At 43.5% G+C, this 22,740-nt stretch overlaps 1 protein-coding gene across 6 annotated transcripts in view; it reads left to right on the forward strand.

Moving 5' to 3' along the window:
* Window positions 1–22,740, forward strand: part of FERMT2 (FERM domain containing kindlin 2) — a 124,143-nt gene that overhangs the window by 92,847 nt on the left and 8,556 nt on the right. For 3 of the 6 annotated variants that reach the window (XM_070749321.1, XM_070749322.1, XM_070749323.1), the window contains exons 9-13: window positions 2,033–2,082; window positions 6,177–6,301; window positions 12,524–12,630; window positions 16,488–16,709; window positions 22,702–22,722. In XM_070749321.1, coding sequence (XP_070605422.1) covers window positions 2,033–2,082; window positions 6,177–6,301; window positions 12,524–12,630; window positions 16,488–16,709; window positions 22,702–22,722 — 525 coding nt within the window. The remainder of the gene's footprint in view (window positions 1–2,032; window positions 2,083–6,176; window positions 6,302–12,523; window positions 12,631–16,487; window positions 16,710–22,701; window positions 22,723–22,740) is intronic. The other 3 variants (XM_070749324.1, XM_070749325.1, XM_070749329.1) reach the window with 1 other exon arrangement.

Genomic DNA, 22,740 nt, shown 5'->3' on the forward strand with positions numbered 1-22,740 from the left:
TAGAAAATAAACTTTCATAGAAAACAAGCTTTTGTCCATCATCTTTTGTAGAAAAGCCCCGTTTGGAAAGATGCTCACCTGTCCAAAAAAGAGAGAGAGATTGAAACAGCTTTCATTTTCACTCTTTTTTTCTTCTGAAGAATTTTAATGGGCTCACATAAAGCCCAAAGGGGCTTCAAGGCAAGGAGGTTGTTTTTGTAAAGGATGCTTGCTATCCATATTGATATCCAGGAGGAGAGGCTGATAATTTTGACAGGTATCCAGGACTTCAGTTATGCAGTAGGTGCTGCACTTGTGATTCATGATTTGTAACAGCTGAGTTTATTTTATTTATTTATTTATTAGATTTGTATGCCGCCACTCTCGGAAGATTCGCGGCGGCTAACAACAATAAAAAAGACAATGTAACAAATCTAATATTAAAAAATAATCTTAAAAAAACCCAATTTAAGAGACCAATCATACAAACAAGCATACCATGTATAAATTCTATAAGCCTAGGGGGAAGGGAAAAAATTTCAGTTCCCCCATGCCTGACGACAGAGGTGGGTTTTAAGGAGCTGGCGAAAGGCAAGGAGGGTGTGGGCAACTCTGATATCTGGGGGGAGCTGGTTCCAGAGGGTCGGGGCCGCCACAGTTAAGGCTCTTCTCCTGGGTCCCGCCAAATGACATTGTTTAGTCGACGGGACACGGAGAAGGCCAACTCTGTGAGACCTAACCGGTCGCTGGGATTCGTGCGGCAGAAGGCAGTCCCGAAGATATTCTGGTCCAATGCCATGAAGGGCTTTATAGGTCATAACCAACACTTTTAATTGTGACCGGAAATTGATCGGCAACCAATGCAGACTGCGGAGTGTTGGTGTAACATGGGCATGCCTTGGGAAGCCCATGATTGCTCTCGCAGCTGCATTCTGCACGATCTGAAGTTTCCGAACACTTTTCAGAGGTAGCCCCATGTAGAGAGCATTACAGTAGTCGAACCTCGAGGTGATGAGGGCATGAGTGACTGTGAGCAGTGAGTCCCGGTCCAGATAGGGCCGCAACTGGTGCACTAGGCGAACCTGGGCAAGCACCCCTCTCGCCACAGCTGAAAGATGTTTCTCTAATGTGAGCTGTGGGTCAAGGAGGACGCCCAAGTTGCGGACCCTCTCTGAGGGGGTCAATAATTTCCCCCCCCCCCAGGGTTATGGACGGACAGATGGAATTGTCCTTGGGAGGCAGAACCCACAGCCACTCCATCTTATCCGGGTTGAGTTTGAGTCTGTTGACACCCATCCAGACCCCAACAGCCTCCAGGCACCGGCACATCGCTTCCATATAAGTCCATATTGCTAGATCTTGAAAAATGAAGCATAAAACCCAAGACATTAGGCCAGGCTAGATCAAAGCTACTGCCTTCCTACTTTAGAGCACATGTAATTAGGATTCCTTAATTGCAGGTTTAAATATAATTAGCTGGGATTTTCCTCAAAAAAACAGATATTTTTTCCATTGAATAAATTATGAATGATAGACCAGATCCTTTAAATGAGTGATTTACACATTATCAACAATCTTACATTATAGCTGACAACTGCATGATAATGTCACTGTGTTTCATCTTTTGAAGCTGTGATTCTTGATCCACATATCCTTTAAGTGAGCAATGTCTTCAGACATGCCTCAGAATTTTGAACATAGATTCTCTGTGCAGAAATGATAACCAAAACCTAGATAGTAAAAATGAATATCAGCCATAGAGGAAAGTTGAGGAATCTTTCTTCCATCTTTAAACTAGTTTGGAAAAACAAATAATTTATCTTTTCTAGATAGTATGATTTTCTAAAAATGTGGATTTATTCCTATACAGTAATTCTTTTTAATCAAGTCTCTTCTTCCTCAACCAAGAACATTGTCTTTTTGTGAGAGAACTGTGTATGCATTTAATCAGCTAAATTGATTAATCCAAATTGTTTGCTTCTCAGCATTCTCTTTCAAGAACCAACTTCAGAAACTGGCAGACAAAATATAATGACAGCTATCTTGTTTACAGGGTGACATCACTTCCATCCCAGAGCTGGCAGACTACATTAAAGTGTTCAAGTAAGTACTGTCTGTTAATCTGGAAGAAACAACACAAATCAATAAGCTTTATGGTAAATAAATAGGTTATAATAAATGCATATCTCTTAGTGTCTAGAGCAGTGGTTCTCAACCTTTTTAATGCTGTGGTCCCTTAATACAATTCCTCATGTTGTGGTGACCCCTAATCATAAGTCTAGCGCCAATTCTCCCAAGAGAGCTTTAAGCTGATTGGCAGAAAGGTCAGAGGGACGCCCCCATTGTAGACACCTGATTGGTTGGATTGTAAAAGTATGTTCCAAGGTGCCAGAATAGAAGCTTTAGTTCCTAACACCATGGGAAATTTGTCTTTTCCCGTGGTCTTAGGCGACCCCTGTGAAACTGTTGTCCGAGCCCCAAGGGGATACTGACCCCCAGGTTGAGAACCACTGATCTAGAGCAAGTTTTCCCAACCTTGACAACTTTAAAATGTGTAGCTAGAGAATTCTGAGAATTGAAGTCTACACATCTTAAATTCCCAACTGACTTCGGTACATAAACATGGAGCATGTTTTCTTTAAAAAAATGTAGACACTTTAAAATCTTCCCACTCCTTTCTAGAATTTTTCTTAAATTGCAGGGTTAAACCTGGAAATAAATCCAAGGAATAACTGCTGCAGAAACTGTGCTGCTTGTCTGTAATGACTAGAGAAACCTTAGCATATTGATTTAATTTACATTGTTCGGAGCTTTACTTTAGGTAATCAAACAACTGGAAAACATAAAAATGCAGTCATTTGTGATTTATTTGATTCCTGTGTATCATTTCTTGCTGCTGTGATAAATAAGGAGTGAATGTCGTTTTTCAATTCCTAAAGACAGTGATTGGGGTTGGCATTTTCTGCAGTTCCCCTAGAAGAGAGGTGGCAGCTTTAAAACCTCTGGACTTCAACTCCCAGAATTCTCCCTGCTGACTGGGGAATTCTACAAGTGGAAATCCACTGGGTCTTAAAGTTGCCAAGGTTGGACACCCTTGTCCTAGAAATAGGGATGATATTGCATCATTTGAAATATTGTTCATGGATTTTCTTGGATTTCATTGAGCGTATAGAGAGCTAAATTAGATTGCAGTTAGTCCGTTCTATTTACACTGCCAGAAAAGGCAAGCTTTAGACTAACTTCATGGCTCTTCAGTCAGGTTTATTTTTACTTTTAAATAAGATTTTTCTTGAGGGGGAAAAAATAGGAAGAATATTATCTTGGATCTGGACATGTGAAAACTAGAAACAGTTGTGTCTGGATTTGGGTGAATATTTTGGCAGGCTTAGCTGTGTTACAAATGAATACCCCCCCCCCACCCCCATACTACGGATGTAAGATGAATTTTGGAACTGGTACAAAGACATGTTGAATTTTGCAGAATTGACAGGAAGAACAGTTGAAAGGAAATAGCATAGAAACTCTCTGTATTTTTGAGAAAAATTCCAAAATGGTTTTGTCAGCCTTGTATTTGGAACCATAGAGGCAATTCTTTCTCCTTCTATTTTCTTTAATTAAGTAGGGAAGATATACAGTACTTGCTCTTCCATTTGTTAGGAAGCATTTCCTTTTGATAACTCTATTACGTAATTTATCGCTTCTTAGAGCTGCAGTTTTAAAAGTAGATCTTATTTTAAGGCACTTGGAATGATGGGCTTGAGTAATGATTTGATTTCTCATTGCTTAATGAAATATACCAGCAGTTCTGGTAAGTTGTTCTCTGAACTTAATGTATCTCAATGGGATTTTTGTAGAGATGAATCCTCTGTACCAAAGAACTTGTGTTAGTTATGAAAGAGAAAGCAACCTAAAATTCTGGTTCGGAGGAAAATCCCTGCATAAATCACATATTGAGGCACAAAATAAGTCTATTTTTCTTATAAACAATAACATTTTGCAAACTTCCTGTCCTCCAGAAAATATTTTCATGCTGCATTATCTGTCAAGGATTTCCTGTACATCTGCAATAGCAGTCTCGAATGCATTGGGGACACTGTTATTTTGCTAAAAGGCTGCTCTTGGATTTTGAACCTCAGGTGTTTATTAACTCATACAAGCTGGGAGGGGGAGATCAGCCTATAATAAGAGACTCAGGTTTGCTGTAGCTGTGTGTTGCATAGAACAGAGGTGTGAAATTGGCGGCCTGCAGAACTGATGTGTCACTTGCAGGCCAAGCCCACCCCAGCTCTATGAATGGGGGAAATGTTGCGAAACGTCATGTGACAGCAACGTGAGGTTGCGTGTTTGACACCCATGGCATAGAACAGTGGTGGCAAATCTTTTTTCCCTTGGGTGCCGAAAGACCATGGGTGTGCACTATCACACAGGCGTGAGTGCCCACACCCATAATTCAATGCCTGGCGAGGTCGAAAACAGCTCCCCCTGCCTCCCAGAGGCCCTCTGGAGGCAGGAAACAGCCTGTTTTATAATTTCTGGTGGACCCAGTAAGCTTGTGTTTCATCCTCCCCAGGCTTCAAAGGCATCCCTGGAGCTGGGGGAGTGTAAAACTGCCCTCCACGTCCTCTTGGAGGATCTCTGGAAGCCAAAAATGCCCTCCCAGAGCTTCTGTGCAAGCCGAAAATCAGCTGGCCAGCACACATATTGGAGCTGAGCTAGGGCAACAGCTCACATGCCAGCAGATATGGCTCCACATGCCACCTGTGGCACCCATGCCATAGGTTCGCCATCACTGGCATAGCGAATCAATCATTGTAAGCAACCTACACTTGTATAACATTATTGTTATCCCATGAAGAATGTCTTCTCCTTCTCTATACAGACAGCCTCCTGTTTGATCTCTTATTTAACATCATTGTATTGTCCTTGATGGAGTGAGATCTTTTAAATGGAACAGTGACCCTGGGAAGCTTTTACCACGTATTGGCTGGTGTATCACTTGTGGCCAATTTCAGTAATAAGATGCACTAGCAATAATCACTCATGCACCTTTCACCTTGAGACTGAACTGTGATTTGTTCTTTATGGGGCTGAAGGAACCAGCTCGTATAAATCACTTTGCGCTAAGAATTTGGGGCCCTTCTGATGGCGCTAAAGATCAGTTCCCAGCAGCATCCCCCCATCTTTGACCATATTAACTGGGCAACTAAGAGTTGTGATTCAGCAGCAGTCAGAAGACCACAGGTTTGTGTGAGGGCAAGAGATTAGAGGCTGTTGCAAATGTACCTCCCAAGGACAATTCCATCTGTCCATCCATTACCCTGGGGGGGGGAATTACTAACCCCCTCAGAGAGGGTCCGCAACTTGGGCGTCCTCCTCGATCCACAGCTCACATTAGAGAAACATCTTTCAGCTGTGGCGAGGGGGGCGTTTGCCCAGGTTCGCCTGGTGCACCAGTTGCGGCCCTATCTGGATTGGGAGTCACTGCTCACAGTCACTCATGCCCTTATCACCTCAAGGCTCGACTACTGTAATGCTCTCTACATGGGGCTACCTTTGAAAAGTTTTCGGAAACTTCAGATCGTGCAGAATGCAGCTGCGAGAGCAATCGGGCTTCCCTAAATATGCCCATGTTACACCAACACTCCGCAGTCTGCATTGGTTGCCAATCAGTTTCCGGTCACAATTCAAAGTGTTGGTTATGACCTATAAAGCCCTTCATGGCACCGGGCCAGATTATCTCCGGGACCGCCTTCTGCCGCACAATCCCAGCGACCAGTTAGGTCCCACAGAGTGGGCCTTCTCTGGGTCCCGTCAACTAAACAATGTCGTTTGGCGGGACCCAGGGGAAGAGCCTTCTCTGTGTCGGCCCCGGCCCTCTGGAACCAGCTCCCCACAGAGATTAGAATAGCCCCCACCCTTCTTGCCTTTCGTAAGCTTCTTAAAACCCACCTCTGTCGTCAGGCATGGGGGAACTGAGATATTCTTTCCCCCTAGTCTTTTACAATTTATGTATGGTATGTTTGTATGTAAGGTTGGTTTTAAAATAAGGGTTTTTAGCTGTTTCAGTATTGGATTGTCGCATGTTGTTTTTACCACTGTTGTTAGCCGCCCCGAATCTACGGAGAGGGGCGGCATACAAATCCAATAAATAAATACATAAATAAATTCAGTGGTAGTAATAGTTTACTATTTTACAGGCCAAAGAAGCTAACACTGAAGGGTTATAAGCAGTATTGGTGTACGTTCAAAGACACATCTATCTCCTGTTTCAAAAGTAAAGAAGAATCTAACGGGACCCCCGCTCACCAGATGAATTTGAGAGGTAACAGAGCAAATGCAGTTTGGGTGATCTTCCGTATTCTAAATTTGCTTGTTTTGACGTTTCTCTGACCTTGCGATAAGAATCAAATATTTTCCTACATGGCATTACTCCAGGATGACTCTGCATCAATCACTCACTCGCTGAAAGGCAGGACTTTTTTCCGCACTAAATTGTGGGGGCCACCAGAATCAGTAGAGAGTCACTTTGTCTTTTGTGGCACAACTGGGGAAACTGAGGGATGAAATGTTTTGAGGAGCTGCATCTTCCTTCCACAAGAATAATACCCCCCCCCCCCCAAAAAAGAGATCTGATGATTTAAGGACAAAACTAGGTGCAGAATTCTTTGATTGTCTGATTGAGTAATAAATAGGGTTTTTAGCTGTAGCTTTTTAATGTACAGTGATCCCTCGATTATCGTGAGGGTTACGTTCCAAGACCTCTCGCGATAATCGATTTTCCGCAGTATAGTGGTGCGGAAGTAAAAACACCATCTGCACATGCATGCCCTTTTTCCATGGCCGCGCATGCGCAGATGGTGGAGCCGGGGAGCGATGAAAGTGCGGAAGCCGACAAAGATTGCTTTGAATGTCGGCTGCCCCCGCCCCCCCCAGCGCGTCCGGCGCCCTCGCCGCTACCGCCCGCCCGCCGCTCGCCCGCCCGCCCGATCCACCCCTCTCACCGGCTTTCGGACACGGGTCCTCCTGCAGCAGCGCTGCCGAGCAGATCAGCTGCTGGGCGGCCGAAGAAACCTTCCCTGGGTCTTCCCCGCCGCCCACGCAAAGGGGAAACCCCGATCTTCGGCTCCTCGCTGCTGCCCGCCCGCCGCTCGCCCGCCCGCCCGCCGCCCGCCGCTCGAGAGCAAGAGGGGGAGAGATAGAGAAAGAGAGAGAAGGAAAGAAAGAGATGAGAGAGGGAGGAAGAGAGTGTGAGAGAGGAAGAAGCAAGATAGAGAAAGAGAGAGAGAGAGAAAGATGAGAAAGGAAGGAAGAGAGTGACGTCATCGGGTGGGAAAAACCGCGGTATAGCAAAAAAACCGTGGAGTATTTTTTAATTAATATTTTTTGAAAAACCGTGGTATAGCGTTTCGCGATAATCGAGATCGCGAAAATCGAGGGATCACTGTATTAGATTTGTTTTGTACACTTTGTTTCTATATTTATTCTATGAGCCGCCCCAAGTTTTCAGAGAAGGGCAGCATACAAATCTTAATAATAATGATGATGATGATGATGATGATGATGATGATGATGATGATGATGTTGTTGTTGTTGTTATTATTCAGCAAGACAATGTTGGTTGGCGGGGCCCAGGAGAAGAGCCTTCTCTGTGGCGGCCCCGACTCTCTGGAACCAGCTCCCCCCAGAGTTTAGAACTGCCCCTACCTTCCTTGCCTTTCATAAACTCCTCAAAACCTACCTTTGTCGTCAGGCATGGGGGAATTGAGATATCTCCCCGGGCCTATATAATTTATGTATGGTATGTTTGTAGGTATGTCTGCTTAACAATGGGCTTTTCTTAACTACTTTAAATTTTAAATTGTAAATTATTAGATTTGTTATGAATTGTTTTATTATGTTGTGAGCTGCCCCGAGTCTACGGAAAGGGGCGGCATACAAATCTAATAAATAAATAAATAAATAATTGCATAGTCTGTATTTGTTCAATGCAACATACAAATAAAACAAAAAACCAAATAAATGACTTTAGTTCGAAAATTAGGAATGTTTTATCCCCCAATAGCACACCCTTTTTAAAATACATTTTTCTCCCTCTGCATTAGTGTGCTGAGCACACTCGCACGTGCCCACACAACTTTATTCAGATGGGGACAAGGAATTTATGCTGTGTAGGACATTCCTCTGGCTGCCAGCTCTGTGTGTATTCCACAATAAGTTATTCCAGTTTAATGGATTGTGCAATAGGCACTACAGTGGTCCCTCGATCATCGCGAGGGTTCCGTTCCAGGACCCCTCGCGATGATCGATTTTTCGCGAAGTAGCGGTGCGGAAGTAAAAACACCATCTGCGCATGCGCAGATGGTGTTTTTACTTCCACCGCAGCAGCGAGGAGCCGAAGATTGGGGTTTCCCCGCCGCCTCGCTGCTGCCGCTTATCCGCGCGCGCGCCGCCGGGGCTTCCCCCACCCACCCGGTTAGTGCTGTTGCTTCCCAGCTGGGAAGCGGGCCTCGCGCGCGCGCCGCCGGGGCTTCCCCCACCCACCCGGTTAGTGCTGTTGCTTCCCAGCTGGGAAGCGGGCCTCGCGCGCGCGCCGCCGGGGCTTCCCCCACCCACCCGGTTAGTGCTGTTGCTTCCCAGCTGGGAAGCGGGCCTCGCGCGCGCGCCGCCGGGGCTTCCCCCACCCACCCGGTTAGTGCTGTTGCTTCCCAGCTGGGAAGCGGGCCTCGCGCGCGCGCCGCCGGGGCTTCCCCCACCCACCCGGTTAGTGCTGTTGCTTCCCAGCTGGGTAGCGGGCCTCGCGCGCGCGCCGCCGGGGCTTCCCCCACCCAGCCGGTTAGTGCTGTTGCTTCCCAGCTGGGAAGTGGGCCTCGCGCGCGCGCCGCCGGGGCTTCCCCCACCCACCCGGTTAGTGCTGTTGCTTCCCAGCTGGGAAGCGGGCCTCGCGCGCGCGCCGCAGGGGCTTCCCCCACCCACCCGGTTAGTGCTGTTGCTTCCCAGCTGGGAAGCAGGCCTCGCGCGCGCGCCGCCGGGGCTTCCCCCACCCACCCGGTTGGTGTTGTTGCTTCCCAGCTGGGAAGCGGGCCCCGCGCGCGCGCCCACGCCTTTGCTCGCGCCACTTACCGGGGCAAGAGGGGGAAGACCCAGGGGAAGCCGCTCAGCCCGGTGGGGAAACTCCACCATCTACGCATGCGTGGCCATAGAAAAAAAAGCCACGCATGCGCAGATGGTGTTGTTTACTTCCGGGTTGAAAACTCGCGATATAGCGTTTAGCGAACATCGAGATCGCGAAACTCGAGGGATCACTGTACTGACATTCGCTTTTAAAGCCTTCAAGGCAGAATCAGAAAGGCTGCCAGATGACTTCAGACTATAACTATGAACTGGAGGGAAGAAAGCATGGAATACCTTTTTCGGAGCTTTTTAACAAAACTGTTGATGACGGAATATTAGAAGAATTCTGCTGGGAGAGCTGAAATAAAGCTGAAATTGTTTCCAAGAAAATGAGTTATTTTTTAAAAAAATATATCATGGTCCTTTATAAATGGTTGCATTAAAAATCCGATAATCGCTGTCCTGAACATTATGTCTCCATTATCCAGTATCCATTAATTTTCTTTGACCATGATGTAGCCCTCAAAAATGCTAGCTTACATTTGGTTTAATTTCCCGAATTCAGTAGACAAACACCTCAAATCAAAGAAGAATAAAATAGTTTTATCTTCCCATTTAGTGATCAGTACTGTTTCAATTTGGCGGGCCTCGATTCCAAAAATAATGTAGTAGGTTAACATTAAATACTTAATAATCAGGATACAAGGTTGATGGAGAGTCTCAATCATCTAGATCAGTGATTTTCAACCTTTTTTAAGCCGCGGCACATTTTTTACATTTAAAAAATCCTGGGGCACACCACCAACCAAAATGACACAAAATGACACTCTAAGACAATCTCCTCTCTTTTTCCATCCCTGTCTCCTCCCCCCTTGTGTGTGTGTGTGTGTGTGTGTGTATACACACTCTTGAACCATTTCCAAAATTAAGTGAGGGCTGGGGGTTTTTTGCTCTCTTATTCTTTGGGTGCTTTTTTATCATATGTTTAATGTCACTTCTCTCTCTCTTTTGTTTCTCTCTCTTTCCTCTCATTCTCTGCCTCAATCATTTTCTCATTTCTCTTTTTTTCCTCCCTTTTTTGCTCATTTCTCTTGCTCTTTCCCCCTTCCTCTCATTTTCTCTTTCTCTCTCTCACTCTCTCTTGCCTACTTTCTCTCTCACTCTTGCTTTCTTTCTCTCTATTTCTCTCTCTCTCTCTCTCTTTCTCTCAGCAAAAAGTTGCGAGATTGGAACCTGAGCTTCCTTCTTCGCGGCACGCCTGACCATATCTCGCGGCACACTGGTTGAAAAACACTGATCTAGATCAGTGATGGCCAAACTTTTTTTTCCTCGGGTGCCAAAACAATGTGCATGCATGCTATCGTGTATGTGTGAGTGCCCACGCCCATAATTCAATGCCTGCGGAGGGCAAAAACAGCTTTCCCCATCCCTTGGAGGCCCTCCTGAGGCCGGAAATTGCCTGTTTCCCAACTTCTGGTGGACCCAGTAGGCTCACGATTCGCCGTCCCCTGGCTCCAAAGGTTACCCTGGAGCCGAGAGAGAGAGAAATGCCCTCCTCCATCTCCCCAGAGGTTCTCTGGAAGCCAAAACGCCCTCTCAGATCCTCTGTGTGAGCCACAAATTAGTTGGCTGCCACACATATGCATGTTGGAGCTCAGCTTGGTCAACAGCTTGCGTGCCAGCAGATGTGACTCCGCGTGCCACCTGTAGCACCCATGCCAAAGGTTCGCCATCACTGATCTAGATTATGGTTATTCCAAAGGTGCTTTTCCCAAAAAAGTGGGAGAGGCCAAAATAGGAGGCCTCTTTGTCCAACACAAGCTGCCTGCTTTGAAAATGTAAGCATGGTCCTGCATGCCAAGCTCAGATCTCCCTGTCCAGATAAGCCAACTTCTTCCGAGTAGGAAAAATATAAATGTGTAACTTAGCGGTATTAAAGGTGACAATTTCATAACTGGTTCTTGTGAATAAGACTAAGCAGCTAGATCAGGGGAGCTCATGGCCCAGACCCGGTCCACAGCCTGTTGGGAACCAGGTTATTCAAGTGGTGGGTGAGAATGTGATTGTGTGAAGCTTTATTTATCCATGAAACCATCCCCTCCCCCTACCACATCATTGCCAGTTCACGGAAAGGTTGAGGACTATTGAGACAAATGATCCTCTTATAGAGGGACTTGGCTTAGATGAAACTATTCCCCGAAGAGTCTAAAATCCCATTTAATTTGGGGGTCCTCCTTAGACTCACAGCAAAAACTAGATCAATATTTGACAGCTGTTGCTAGAAGGACCTTTGCACAAGTTCATCTAGTGTAGTGCACCAACTGCGACTCTACCTGGATCAAGAGGCACCCTCACAGTCAATCATACCTTGTCACCTCACGATTAGATTATTGCAATGCGCTCTACATGGGGCTTCCCTTGAAGAGTGCTCGGAGATGACAATTGATCCAAAATGCAGCTGCGCGAGCCGTTGTGGGTGCACCTAGGTACACCCACATTACACCAATCCTCTGCGAGCTGCATTGGCTCCCTATTGGTCCCTGGGCACAACTCAAGGTGTTGGTCATTACCTTTAAAACTCTACATGGCTTACGGCCAGGTTATCTTTGAGACTGCCTTCTGCCACACAACTCTCAACGACTGGTGAGATCCCATAGACTTGGTCTCCTTCAGGTCCCATCAGCTAAACAGTGCCTGCTAGCAGCCCGTGGGGTAGGGCCTTCTCTGTGGTTGCCCCAGATCTCTAGAACCAGTTACCTCCAGAGGTCAGGGCTGCCCCCACCCTATCGGCCTTCCAAAAGGCAGTTAAGACCTGGCTTTTCCAGCAGGCCTGCAGCCGTTGAGCTCACAAATGTAATCGGCGAGATACGGCCATGGAATAATATGTATGGGTTTTATTTGCTTTAATACTTACGATGTTTTTAATATTTCATTTTGTTGTTAAGCTGCCCGGAGTCCTTTGGGAGTTGGGTGACATATAAATTTAATAAATAAATAAAAACAAATACACACAAAAATTTGTTTGTTTGTTTGTTTGTTTATTGATTGATTGATTGATTGATTTGATTGATTGATTGATTGAGCGAACGAGTGAGTGAGTGATTGGATTTGTATGCCGCCCCTCTCCGAGGACTCGGGCGGCTCACAACATATCAAAAGAACATAGCAAATACATCTAAAAATCCAATTAATATGACTAAAAAACTTTAAAAACTTAATGCAATAAAGATTTGATAATGCTGCTTTCTATTAAAACAAATAGCACTAGGTTAATAGGTAGGCATGTTTTTTTCTTAGTCAAAATGAAATAGTTGGAAGATATTCAACTAAATATCCAAAAAGAGTAATAGCCTCAAATTGACCCATATGTGCCTTTTGTTCCATCCTCATGTTTATGAAATATATAATATTTAAATCTTTTTTTTTATTATAGGGTGTGAGGTAACTCCTGATGTCAACATATCTGGCCAGAAATTTAACATAAAGCTTTTGATTCCTGTTGCTGAAGGCATGAATGAAATTTGGCTCCGTTGTGATAACGTAAGTTTATAGGAAATGCCAACCAAAGTCAATTGGGTGTAGCTGATTGCTACACCCAAAGAAGAAAGAATTGTGCATCAATTCTTTCCTGGAATCCGCAGATATCTAAAACTAACCTTGTATAGAATTTCATTAAGTATAAACAGGGCCAGTAATGAAATAGGTTGTTTTTCTTTATAGCAAACTCAGCTTAATTCTTCTTAAATCTTGATATGAAGGAATTTGAGGGGAAGTATCATCAGTAAGATGATTATATCCAATTGTTTACCATATCCCTGCAAAGAGATGCAGTGGACATCTAGAGGGGTGGAGGCTCTGAGAGATTGGATGGAACAGACTCCAATTGAAGCCCAGATAGATGGACTCACAGTTTCTGCAGTCTGTTCCCGGCAGTTGAGATTTCAACTTGAGGTGAGACGGCACTTTCCTGAAGGAGCAAGTACACAGTCTGGATATCCTGGATTCGCTGCAGATGAAAGCTCTGGACAATGCTGTCTGATCTGCCAGTTATATCCTTTCCTGGACACTGACTGTACAGTGGTACCTCTACCTAAGAACGCCTCTACTTATGAACTTTTCTAGATAAGAACCGGGTGTTAAACATTTTTTTGCCTTTTCTCAAGAACCATTTTCTATTTACAAACCCGAGCCTCCGAAAATGTAACTGGAAAAGGCAGGGAGAAGCCTCTGTGGGGCCTCTCTATGAATCTCCTGGGAGGAAACAGAGCTGGAAAAGGCGGGGAGAAGTCTCCGTGGGGCCTCTCAAGGAATCTCCTGGGAGGAAACAGGGCTGGAAAAGGCATGGAGAAGCTTCCGTGGGGCCTCTCTAGGAATCTCCTGGGAGGAAATAGCACTGGAAAAGGCAGGGAGAAGCCTCTGTGGGGCCTCTCTAGGAATCTCCTGGGAGGAAACAGAGCTGGAAAAGGCAGGGAGAAGCCTCCGTGGGGCCTCTCTATGAATCTCCTGGGAGGAAACAGAGCTGGAAAAGGCAGGGGGAAGCCTCCGTGGGGCCTCTCAAGGAATCTCCTGGGAGGAAACAGGGCTGGAAAAGGCAGGGAGAAGCCTCCGTGGGACCTCTCAAGGAATCTCCTGGGAGGAAATAGCACTGGAAAAGGCAGGGAGAAGCCTCTGTGGGGCCTCTCTAGGAATCTCCTGGGAGGAAACAGAGATGGAAAAGGCGGGGAGAAGCCTCTGTGGGGCCTCTCTAGGAATCTCCTGGGAGGAAACAGGGCCTCCACCCTCCCTGTGATTTCCCCAATCACACACAAGTTTTGGATTTTTTTTTATTCCCCTCACCTCAGCTTCTTCCTTCTGCAGTAAGTCCTCCTCCTCTTCTTCCTCCTCCTCTTCCCACCCAAATTCTGAGCTTTTATTTCTTTCCTGATGGGTTTGCACACATTATTTGCTTTTACATTGATTCCTATGGGAAAAATTGTTTCTTCTTACAAACTTTTCTACTTAAGAACCTGGTCATGGAATGAATTAAGTTCGTAAGTACAGGTACCACTGTAGTTCTTTTTATTTTGGCCTGCTTACCAGGACTAACTGGTACAGCACAGTGACCTCTACATTGCAGGAGGCTACACTGGTTTTCACTTTGCTTCCTGGCAAAATTCAAGGCATTAATAATCACCTACACAGTCCTTTATGGGTTCAGTCCCTTGTTATCTTAAAAGCCAGTCACGTCCTGATCTCCCAGGAGGAAAGAAGAAGGCTAGCCTTTTCAATCATACTCATCTGCTTTTAAGCAGCTTGCCTCCAAAGGAAAGGATACCCCTGCTATCATTCCAAGAGGCAATTAAGGTATTAAATGAACATCTTATTCTTCTGCCTCCAGACGTTGTGAATGCTCCAACATTGGAAGTTTTTAAGAGCCTGTTGGATAACCATTTGTCTGAAGTAGTGTAGGGGTCTCCTGCCTGTTCTGTCTGGGTTCCCCCAGATGCCAACACCAACTAAAAAGAGTAGCCAGACACGCTGGTAAAAAGCAAAGTCATTTTATATCTTTGAAAACAAACACAGATAACAAAAACTGTTCTTACAAACTGGAATGCTGTGAAGCTTCACAGAAGAGTCACGACGGCCAGACAATACAACAGGCTTCTTGCTGGCACACACACCACTGTAGATAATAAAACCCACGCCTCCCCCAAGTTTTCAGCCTTCGAGGCCACAAGCCATAATCAGAGACGCCAAGGATCGAAGCAAGGTCACAGGACTCCCAAAAGATAACTCTCCACAATACAGGAAGGGCGGGCCTGCCTTTTCAACCTTTCTGAGGAGAACCACACCCAAACCCAGCTGTTGCCTATTAGGGATGGAAATACCTGGCTAATTGTCCCCTTCTTTGTGCTGCCCTTCTCTGCCTCATATCTATGATGGCTTCTGCGTTCTCATCTAATGACTCCAGGCTACTCGCTGGGGAGAGCTCCCCCCCGGGGGTCTCAGGCTGTTCTCCCTCCTCCTCGTCCAGACATTCCTCTTCCCCGTCTGCCTGGTCCTCCTCCTGTTCCTCGTCCTCCCCCTCTGAGCATGGAGCCGGCAGAGTTCCAGCCATTCCCTGAGGAGCCTCAGACTGAATCACAACACTGCCCAAGCAGGGAGTTGGACTAGGTCTCTTCCAACTCTGTTATTATTAAGTTTCTCTTTTCTTTCCCCATGAACATTTGGTGTCATGTTTTATTCTGCTCCAAAAATTGAAACCCTCACGATTTCCCATACTGTAAAACAATCAAAAACTGGAGATCAACCAAATGCCAAGATACAATTTAAAAACAGGGTTATGGCCCTATTCTCCAGGTTGTTTTGATGCAACTCTGTTGTTATTATTATTTACTTGCCATTCTTTGACCCCAATGGCTCTGACATATATAGTGGTAAAATCCAATTTTTTTTACCACCAGTTCTATGGGCCTGGCTTGGTGGGTATGATGTGGCTTGATGGTTGTGCCTTGATGGGCATGGCAGAGGAAAGATACTGCAAAATCTCCATTCCCACATGGGGGGAAGATAGTGTAAAATCCCCATTCCTACCCCACTCCTGTGGCCAGCCAGAGATGGTATTTTCTGGTTCTCCAACCTACTCAAAATCTCCACTACTGGTTCTCCAAACCTGTCAGAACCTCCTGGATTCCATCCCGATACACATCAAGAATAAAGCAGACGTTAGATCAGCCTCCTCCAGAAGGTCATGTTGGAGAATACATATCCTGGACTCAAAGCATATAGCAATGAAAGGTAACAATCAGCACTGTATGCCATGAAAGACACTGTGGTGTAATATTCCATGTATCCTCATGTTGTCCCCAACTAAAGTCCACAACTGAAAGCAGAAATACATAACTGGGATTGCAGAGCGAAAGGACCAGTGGGGATTGAATGTTTTTATAATCACATGTCACAAGATATTGTTTGGGTTTTGCAGCTCTCTAGCAGTTTTCACTTTCTGAAATAATATTGTGCAAAAGATACAAGATGCTCATGTTGAACTACAATTTGTGCCCACGTAAGGATAGCTATGAATCGTGAACTTTATCACATGATTCTAAGAGCACATGAACACCAAATCTGCAGTCTAATCAAAATCAGGGTTGACAAGATGTTTAAATTTGGTGTTTACATTAACTAGAATCAACATTTAAGTGCAAGAGTTTTGAAACATGATCTGAAAATACCTATATAAATAAGTGAATGCTTTATCTTATAGTCACTTATATGATGCATATATTCTGTGTCTAAGTTTGGGCTGTGCATCTTCTAACCTGTTTGGGACCGGAGTTTTCCAGTATCCTTGGAGACACACTAAATGTGTCAAACAGTCCATCCTAACAGGTGCTTCTTTCTCTTTTACACTGCAGGAAAAACAATATGCACATTGGATGGCAGCATGCCGGCTAGCCTCCAAGGGTAAAACCATGGCAGACAGTTCATATAACCTCGAAGTCCAGAACATCTTGTCTTTTCTGAAAATGCAGCATCTGAACCCAGATCCACAGATAATCACTGAGCAGATCACAACAGACATTAACCCAGAATGCTTGGTTTCTCCAAGGTACCTGAAGAAGTATAAGAACAAACAGGTACACATTTGGAATTATATTTTACTGAATTTTTTATATGAAAAGTGAATGTGCAGGTATGCAGAGATCTTGTGGATGAATGGGGAAGAACAAGGCTAAAGCAAATTAAAAAAGAACTAGGTACTGAAAAGGGTTTGCACTCACTTTGATGGTTCAGATCTTTCACCTGTGAATCTTTCCAGTCTCACTATTGTCTGTGGAAATTCAAGGTGGTGTCAGTAGTCAAGGGTGCCTTTTCCCAAACTTTGGTGTGTATTTCAGCTAGGGACTACTGATCCATCCAGAAGTCACACATCCCCTAATTCCCATCTGATTATTATTATAACACAATCTGGTTGGAATGTCTTTGGACGTGGCTTGAAATCTTCATTTATTATGGAACGTGACATTTTACTTTTTTTTGCCTAGAACATAATTATACTAATTTGTACAAGCTACACTAGCAGTACATTTTGGAGCTCAGTTGAAAGTATTGGTTTTGGTCTTTGGATTTTGCCACAAATCAGTGTTAAGGGTTTGTGAATCATTAGTGCTTTAAGATCACATTCTGAAGGCCTGCTTATTGGCTGATTGTTGAGTGTTCCAGAACTGAACCATATCTAAGGGGATTTCTCCATTTCAGGACATATGAGGACTTTTAAAAACAAATCTGTTAGCGCTTCCGTTTGGTGCATGCGCGGAAGCAAAAAATTACCCAGAATTGCCAAAATCTCACTCACACATACATCCTCACATGATATTTCACTTCCGGCGCATGCGCAGAAGCCAAATCTTGCACCAATGTGCACGTGCACCCACTGATCAGCTGGAGTTTGCATGCACAGCTCCATTTTTGCTACCAGATGCTGTATTGCCCCGTACTGGCTGCAACCTGCTACTACTGTGGGGGGAGTCAATGAAAGGCAGGTGATATGCAGTGTTCCCTCGAATTTCGCGGGTTCGAACTTCGCAAATAGCCTATACCACGGTTTTTCAAAAAATATTAATTAAAAAATACTTCGCGGTTTTTTTTCTATACTGCGGTTTTTCCCGCCTGATGACATCATACGTCATTGCCAAACTAATAATTTTTGCAAATAAATAACAACAAATAATTATTGTTAATAAATAGATATGTTTATAAATATCAGGATCAATATGTGTCTTATTCAATGGTGAGTACCAGTAGTAATGGTGAGTAAATGGTTGTTAAGGGAATGGGAAATGGTAATTTAGGGGTTTAAAGTGTTAAGGGATGGCTTGTGATACTGTTCATAGCAAAAAATGGTGTATTTACTTCCGCATCTCTACTTCGCGGAAATTCGACTTTCGCGGGCGCTCGGAACGCATCCCCCGCGAAAATCGAGGGAACACTGTACTCCTCAATAAAAAATCAGTGATAAAAGGCAATATACTAGGCTACAGGTTTTTTTACTCTGCTCTTCCAAATACAGATTTGTTGATGACATCTTAAGGAATCTTCCTTCTCCAGCTTCTTTCTGACTCATGGAATATCTCTTTGTGAGCAGCTTTGCTTGTATCACAGTTCAGTCGCAGAGTGTCTGGTCCCTTACTTTATTTACTCTTCACATTTTTGAACTGCCCATTTGTCTCAGAGAGGGACATTAAGGACCATTAAATGCCAGAAACAATTAGAGGCTCCACAGTCTCATCCTGAGATTATACAAGCATCTTCAGCTATAAGATTTGACAATCTTGTAAGAGATTTGGAGAACAGGCATGACTTCTAAGGCCTGAAAAGGTGATGTCCAATGTGAATTTGGATCTTGGATCAATTATTTGAAGAATAAGATGAATAGTTCTCCTTGGGATTCTTTTTCGCTCAGACTTCTTTATGACCTAATTTGTTAACTTGCTGACTGAAGTTATTTTAACAGTTACGTGTTTTATTTATGACATGAAATTCTCAGTGTATGACGCAGTACTTAAATCTTTCAAAATAAATGGAGCCATTTCACCAAAAGTAAAAACGTAATTAAATGTTACACCATTAGATTTAGTCTTAAAACAAAACAACTAGTGGAATTAAGTAGACTGGGTGTTAAGTTCTGCTCAGTTAGTAATAATCTCCTGAAAATAATCATGTTGTTATCTTGAATACAATATTGCCAACATATTATCTTGAATGCAATCAATTTCATTTCTTACAGAATGGTTTTTTACTGATTTTTTATAGAGCAGTGATGACAAACCTTTTTTTCCTCGCGTGCCAAAACTATGTGTGTGCACGCTGTCGCTCATGCGCTAGTGCCCACACCCAGTGAAGGGCTACCAAACTTTTTACTACCACACAGTGGGTGTGGCTTATGCAGGGCGCCCTGCATTTTCTTTCAATATCTTTCAGTGCAAATTGGGTGCTCTGGGGTGGAGCTCCATTTTTGCTACCCCACTGCGTTGCCCCCCATCCGGGCAGTAGCCCAAACCCATAATTCAATGCTTGGGGAGGGCGAAAACAGCTTCCCCCACCGCTCTGGAGGCCACAAACAGCCTGTTTCCCAACTTCTGGTAGGCCCAGTAGGCTTGTGTTTTGCCTTGCCCAGGCTCCAAAGGCTTCCTTGGAGCCGGGAGAGGGTAAATACGTCCCCACCACCACCCCATTGCCCCAGAGGCTCTCTGCAAGACAAAAACAGCCTCCCAGTGCCTCTGTGCAAGCCAAAACTCAGCTGGCCGGCACACACATGCATGTTGGAGGTGAGCTAGGGCAACGCCTCACATGCCAGCAGATATGGCTCTGCGTACCACCAGTGGCACCTGTGCCAAAGGTTCGCCATCACTGCACTAAGATATGTGTTTATTATTGCGACAATTATATATGTATTTTGTGGTGTATGTGTGCATGTGCATGGATATTTAATATGAAGTGTTTATTTACCTACTTTAAAAAAACCTAGGTGATTGTGCCAAGGCACTACTATTCGCACACATACACGTGGCCTGGGGGGGCAGGGTGATGGTATGAAGGGAATCTGCTTTTGTGGAATTTGTAGAATGCAGGGAACATTTAGAAACAAGAGACGATGTTGCTGCTTCCAGACTAGCAGTCCACTGATGTAAAAAAATATACGGACCAATAAAAAGATGAGCTTTTTTTAATCTGCTTTGGCCTATTCTATTGTTTTTACTATCATCTGAATACAGGCAATAATAATAATAATAATAATAATTATTATTATTATTATTATTAATTGGATTTGTATGCCGCCTCTCTCCGTAGACTCGGGGCGGCATACAAGAGTAGTACAAAACAGCATGTAAATCCAATACTAAAACAGCTAAAAAACCCTTATTTGTAAAACCAAACATACATACAAACAAACATACCACGCATAAATTGTAAAGGCCTAGGGGGAAAGAATATCTCAGTTCCCCCATGCCTGATGACAGAGGTGGGTTTTAAGGAGCTTACGAAAGGCGAGGAGGGTGGGGGCAATTCTAATATCCGGGGGGAGTTGGTTCCAGAGGGCCGGGGCCGCCACAGAGAAGGCTCTTCCCCTGGGCCCCGCCAAATGACATTGTTTTGTTGACGGGACCCGGAGAAGGCCCACTCTGTGGGACCTAACCGGTCACTGGGATTCGTGTGGCAGAAGGCGGTCTCGTAGATATAATAATAATAATAATAATAATAATAATAATAATAATAATAATAATAATAATTTATTAGATTTGTATGCTGCCCCTCAACCCAAGACACATAATAGGACCTAAAATTTCCGTTGCTAAACAAGACATTTGCTACGTGAGTTTTACCCCATTGTGTGACTTTTCTTGGCAATAGCTGTTAAGTGAATCACTGCAGGTTTTTTAAAAAGTGAATTATGTGTATTACATTAAGGAACTCTGGTTTCCCCCACTGGCTTTTCTCATCAGAAGCATCCTGATGCCATATGACTCTGGGACACTGCAACTTAAAATAAAACAATGTGGTTTCTTATTGTTGTTTTTCTTAATTAACGCAAACGCTTCTTGACTCCATAACTTTGAGCGTTTGAGTGGGTATGACTGGTTTTTAATAAAATTGGGGATTTTAGATTAATGTATTTAGTTTTAAATTAATTGGAATTAGGTTCCTATATTGTATTATCTTTTTTATATGTTGTAAGCTGCCCCAAGTCCTCAGGGAGGGGCAGCGTATGAATCCAATAAATAAATAAATAAACTATCATAAATACATGCCTGTTGATAGGCACCCAGATTTTGAATTTTATGCTACAACAGTTGTAAGTGTAAAAAATTGTCATAAATAACTTTTTCAGTGTTGGGTTTGTTTTTTTTATAATAAAGTTTTTATTGATTTTATAAAGTAGTTACCGTACATAAAACAAACATACAACAGTGCACGGTGCATGTGCCCATCACCTAACAACAAGACACCCCCCATCACCCCCACCACCCATACAAGAGGATTCAAAGAATTTAATTTGGTTATCTATTGTTCCTTGGCTGTTGTAACTTCAAATGGTCACTAAACAAATGCGTATAAGTCAGGAACTACCTGTAACAAATATGATTCTTGCATAAATATAAGCTATAACATAATTGTTTGAATTCAATTTCACTCTGATTTCCCACATCCGATCCATTTTGAGGTTACTGTCCATAATAAAATATGTCTCTTCGTAACTTTTCCCCCTCCCTCTTTTCTTGTTGTATAGTACCGTCATTACATTGTACTTGAGGCTTTATATAATTGTTAACAGGCCTCTATAGCCCAGAAAAGCCTTCAGTATCTCTTCCTGCAACCGACCCACATGCCTTGTCTCTGGAAATGCTTAGAGGTTGTACTTTGATTATGGAATATTTTTGGTGGAGGCTCATCAAGGAATGTGTGTTATGGGTCATTCTTTGTCAAATGGACCAGGTGAAATTGAAGCCTTGTTTGAAAAGAAACCATCACAAAAAAGACGTATATGATAGGAAAAAAATGTGTTCTTTCTAATGAAATAAAAATGAAGATGATTGAAGGTGAAAAAACTGAGAGCAGTAGAAAAAAGTACTCTTTCTAATGAAGATGATTGAAGGTCATGAAACAGAGCTCTGTTTTCTCACCTTCAATCATCTTCATTTTCATTTCATTAGAAAGAACACATTTTTTTCTATCATATATGTTGTTTTTGTGATGGTTTCTTTTCAAATAAGGCTGCAAAAATCAGTCAAGTGGACACCTGGTCCACTTGACAAAGAATGACCCTTACATTAATCAGGAAACAGCCGATAATTCAACTGAAATTTATTTTCTTCTGATTTGAGGGCGGTCCATACTACCTTGTTTTTGTATTTCCATTTGAACTATGAAGTTAACCAGGATAATCACTAAGAGGTTGTCACTTTTCCATGGAGAGAGACCCAAGTTGCTTTCAGATATTCTAGGGCAGCTTCTCCAACTTCACGACATCTAGATTTGTTGCCATCAAGAACCAATGTAGTCATGCTGGATGGAAATTATGGGATATGCAGTTCAAATTGTCTGGAGCACCATTTCTCAACTTGGCCACTTGAAGACTTCCAACTCCCAGAATTCCCTTTTGCCACCCATCTTCAAGTAGCCAAGGTTGAAAAACGCTGATTTGGAAGAACTGAGTTAGGGAAGCATCTTATTTATTTATTTATTTATTTATTACTTAGATTTGTATGCCGCCCCTCTCCGAAGACTCGGGGCGGCTCACAACATGTAAAAACAAATCATAAGCAATCAGGCAAATTTAAAATATTTAAATATTTAAAAAAAACCATATGCTAACAGTCACACACACAGACATACCATGCTATGCTTTTTTTTTTGTTTCCCCCTCCCTCACATGTTTTTCCATTTTCATATTCATTTCTTGCTACTTTTTCTCCCCATGAAAGATTTGGGGATTTTTTAAAAAAATAGTTTCACTGTTTGATAATTTGCACATTTTCCTTCCTTTGCTTTAATGCCATTTTTCTGATTGCTTTTTTGTTTTTGTTTTTCTCTGCTTCCTTTTCTTTTCTTCGCATTTGTCCTCTGCAGCCAGGCTATATAAGAGACTTGGTAAGTGACAGTAAACCT

This window comes from Erythrolamprus reginae, chromosome 1 (assembly GCF_031021105.1).
Source record: "Erythrolamprus reginae isolate rEryReg1 chromosome 1, rEryReg1.hap1, whole genome shotgun sequence".
Classification (NCBI taxonomy): domain Eukaryota; kingdom Metazoa; phylum Chordata; class Lepidosauria; order Squamata; family Dipsadidae; genus Erythrolamprus; species Erythrolamprus reginae.